This window comes from Quercus lobata, chromosome 11 (genome assembly GCF_001633185.2).
Source record: "Quercus lobata isolate SW786 chromosome 11, ValleyOak3.0 Primary Assembly, whole genome shotgun sequence".
NCBI classification, from domain to species: Eukaryota; Viridiplantae; Streptophyta; class Magnoliopsida; order Fagales; family Fagaceae; genus Quercus; species Quercus lobata.
In genome coordinates, this window is record NC_044914.1 from 6,231,534 (window position 1) to 6,235,809 (window position 4,276).

At 28.6% G+C, this 4,276-nt stretch overlaps 1 protein-coding gene across 1 annotated transcript; it reads right to left on the reverse strand.

The window, feature by feature from the left end:
• Positions 1–415: 415 nt before the first annotated feature.
• LOC115966326 (probable cyclic nucleotide-gated ion channel 10) lies at positions 416–3,255 on the reverse strand. The gene is made up of 2 exons (XM_031085576.1): positions 2,980–3,255; positions 416–938 (listed from the first exon to the last, which is right to left on the reverse strand). The coding sequence occupies exons 1-2, from the start codon at positions 3,253–3,255 to the stop codon at positions 801–803; spliced, it is 414 nt and encodes a 137-aa protein (XP_030941436.1). The 3' UTR covers positions 416–800.
• Between the last annotated feature and the right edge of the window lie 1,021 nt (positions 3,256–4,276).

Here is a 4,276-nt window from a genome sequence, read left to right on the forward strand (position 1 = left end):
AAAATGGGTTAGAAATGGAATTTTGGGTTAAAACTTGGGGTTTTTGCTTTTGGTCATTGAGCTTCATAGACAATACTAATAATTTTGCTAGTAATTTAATTTCTCGTCATTAGGACCAGGGACTTCGAGTATATATAGGCCATGCAGAACAAAATAGAATGTCTACAACATCAGTTATAACTTACAAACTAATATAATTAAAAAGTGTAAACATAAGACTTTAGGCAAAATCCTTATTCAAATTTAAAAATGTTTCCCTAAACAATTTATAGTTTCATACATTACTCTTTTTCTAATTCTACCATTATCATTTTCAAAATCCAAACAAGTAGCAATCATATGACTAGAAAAACTAACTTAATACTACAAAGACATGAAAATAAACTATTGCTTTGTAACAATAGTGCTGTCTGGCTTTGTTGGATTCTAAAGTTTTCTTGAACCACCACCAATGCTATTGCTATCATCTGTCTTCGGGTGATTGCGGCGCCAGATTCGCTGTACGCGAGCAGCTGCCTTGGACTGCAATTGCTCTTGGCCTAATCTTGACAACTTAGACTGCCATATTTGTTTCAAGTCATGGGCCATCAGAGCAAAGGCTTCCACTTTTGTGTGTGTTTTCAAGGTTTTTGACGAAATAGGGAGTTTTGATAGGTTGTACATGTCGTCGGAGGTAGGTGTCAAAACCCATTCAAGAAGTTTTCCTCCAAAGTACTGACCTTTTTCAAGACGCTCAGCATGTCGAGGGCCAGATCCTTCACCATTGTTGCTTGTACAAGTCCATACAATGCCTTCTGTAATCAAGAACACTGCATCGATTGGGTCTCCCTCCCTAACAATGTAGTGGTGCTCATTGAAGAACACTGGTTTGAGAGAGTCGCAGATTTTAAGCAATAATGTTCTTGCTTAGCCAATCCACTGTCTTTTATGATAGTCAGCTGATGAAGAAAAACAAATATAAGTCGAAGTACAAATGTAGTTCCTAACCATATAAAGAGATGCTCAAGTTGAAAATACCATAAAACTATATATATATATATATATATTTATATATATTTGACAAAATACCATAAAACTAATTAATTTTTAATTATATTACACTAGCAATATGAGCATTTAATGCATTTATTAATAAAAGAGACATATGCATATTAATTTAAGAAATGATTTGAGTAATATAATTTAATTCAAATATTAATTAAAGAGACATATGTAAATTAATTAAAGAGATGATTTTTTTTTTTAATAAATAGTTTGATAGTTATAAGTTATAACGGGTTGAATGAGTTCAAATTCTTGATGTCTCTGTTGGAAACATGAGGAGTTAAGTTACAAAACTCTTAGCAATTAAAGAAATGTTTTAAATAATTAATATCATTGTTCTTAAAAAAAAATAGACAAGTATTTTTTTAGATAACTCTTAGCAATTTAAGAAATGTTTAAATAATTAATATCATTGATCTTAAAAAAAAAATAGACAAGTATTTTTTTAGATCGCATGTGGAAACACATTATGTAACATAAAGTAATTTTTTTTTTAGGAACGTGACTAACTATATATCAATACCTACTATTACGATAAATTTTTTTTTTAAAAAGAACTTTCTTTTAAATTTCGTAGGAATATTGGTAATAAAATTTTAGACAGAGTGTTATTTTAAACTTCTAGGTAAGTACTTTGTTAATACAGTTTCATGTACAGCAAATTATCTTAATAATTTTACTATATTTATAATAAATTACAAGATAAAAGCTTCTCATATGTAATATTTATATCCATTTGACATAAGCACAGTGTTTAAGACCTGAGTTTTATTATATTAGCTTAAACTTATATTATATCTATATATATAACAGAACTCACAAGCCATAGCCACCCACTGCCGTCTATGCTGCAAGCCCACTTTGTGGAAAATTGTTTGTATATAAATCTATAAATTTTTAAGAAATTGTGGATAATCGTAGAGAAATCATAGAAATTATGAAAATTTAAAAAGATGTTAGGAAAATTGCTGCGTATATATATATTTTTTCTGGTTTTTGTACAAATAATCAAATTAAAAAATAATTTTTTTTCATAGATCTAATTATATCATCTTTAGTGTTTAACTTTTTTTTTTTTTTTTTTTTTTTTGTTCTTGGGTTATTATTTACTAAAATTATTAGTTGTAGAATATTTTAATAATAAAGTATAATTTGATGAAAAGTATATTCCCGAAAACATAATCGAACGCAATTTCAATCAGCATAATTACTTTTTCATAAGAATTCAACATAATTTAAAATTATATTTCTCTAAACAATGTATTTTGCAAAAATTCATTTTTGTTAGAATCAATTCTACTAGAATTTCTATTTTCCAATAGTCTGACCACACGTAGCCATGAGACTGTTCTTATGTACACTTAATAAATTCTAAAATCTATTTATTTAACATTTTTATTTAATTCTCAAATGATATTTTATTACTCATTAGATATTGGATCTAGTAGGATTTTATTATTAATTTTTAAAAATAATTCATTCTCACTATAAATAATACATTAAAGCAAATAAATACTTGTTTTAACTATTATTCAAGACGATATGTAATTACATAACAAGTATAGAAATAATAAATTACAGACATTAGTTGTATTGGGTATACATGCATGTGTGTGTAAAGTCAAATATTAAATAATAATGACAATGGTGAGTGCTTAATATAATTGGGCCTAAGCTTTCGTTTTTGGGTAAGTAATATTCCCTATATATTATATTAACTACTCAATTGAAATCCCTTCAAATTGCTCTTAATTTTATTCTAAAAAGAAAAAAGAAAAAAGAAGGGTTCTCTAATATCTCAACAAGTTGGGATTTATTTCAACTATTCTTCTTTTTTTCCCTTTTTATTTATGAAATTTAAAGTGCATTTCTTAGTCATTAATTATCCATGGAAAAAGAGTTATTTACCAAATTTACAAAGGTAATGAAACTCACATTCTTTAGTAGATCTAAGCAGATATGGCGCTTGACATCGCTTTGAAGTTCAGAAGGAAGATCAGGGATAAGGGTCTCAACATAAACGTCTTCGTCTGCTTCATATCTCTGACCTATGTAGTCATTAATATTTCCCTTTGTTGTACCATGAAATTCATGTTTGGATATCCACGACTTAAGGTTTTTTTGTTGCTTTTGTCGTTTACTCGACTTCATCTTCATGCGTTTCTTTTCCCACTTTTTAATTGATTTTGATGTTGTCCACTGCATGTACATCTATCCCACATCTACTTGTCAGTTCAACTCACCAAATTCTTAGCAGGGATTGAAATTAAGAGTCTTAATTCAGGGATTGAAATTAAGAGTCTCAATTCAGTAAGGGTAAGGTGTAAAACTCATATTTTATACCATTCAAGAAGATATTGATACATTAGTTTTTTACTTAAAATTCAATAAATCCTACTGCACATAATAACATTTCAATAAATTCATAATTAATTTGGATTTTTCAAATGGGTATTAGAATTGATTGAGTGCGGTTGTGTTTATTGTTTATACGTAAAATGATGATGTGGCATGTTGAGATTAGAGAGGTAAAACTTAGGTTTTACATCACATTATTGTAGAATTTAATTTCTAAAATTAATTATAGTAGTTTACATTTTACAATTATACATCTCATTGTTCAACTTCAACACACAACTTCATTGGGTAGTTCACCAAAAAAAAAAACAAAAACAAAAGAAGAAGAAGAAAGGAAAACAAGATATAGAGAGAAGGTTTAGGTTTCAAATCCTCTACCAAAGGTTAGAATTTATTGACTTAAACAATCTTCTGAAGGAGAAAAGGTTGCGGGTTTACTTATGAAAGTATGGGGTTTCATGATCTCATTTAAAACTACAGGGCTAATGAAAATACTATTTTTGTATTTTCCCCAGAAAGAAAATACTAACTTGTGGAATTTGTGAAAACGTTCACTAGAATATGCACACACAAAAACCTCCCCCCACCAAAAAAAAAAAAAAAAAAAAAAACCGATCTAGTTTCTAATGCAAAAAACATAACAAAAAATTCTAAATATGGTTCCTAAGGGTGTTTTAGACATTTTAGGTAGGCAGTTTTCTACAAATGCACAAAAGTGACCAAAATGACCTAAGGAACCTATGATATCGTAATGTGGATATCATAACGTAAAGTCTCACATACACGGGACACCATGGTTCACCTTGGTGCACCATAAGTGGAATGCTGTACTAGATATCATAACGTGTAAAATGTGGAACTCTACTAGATTTCT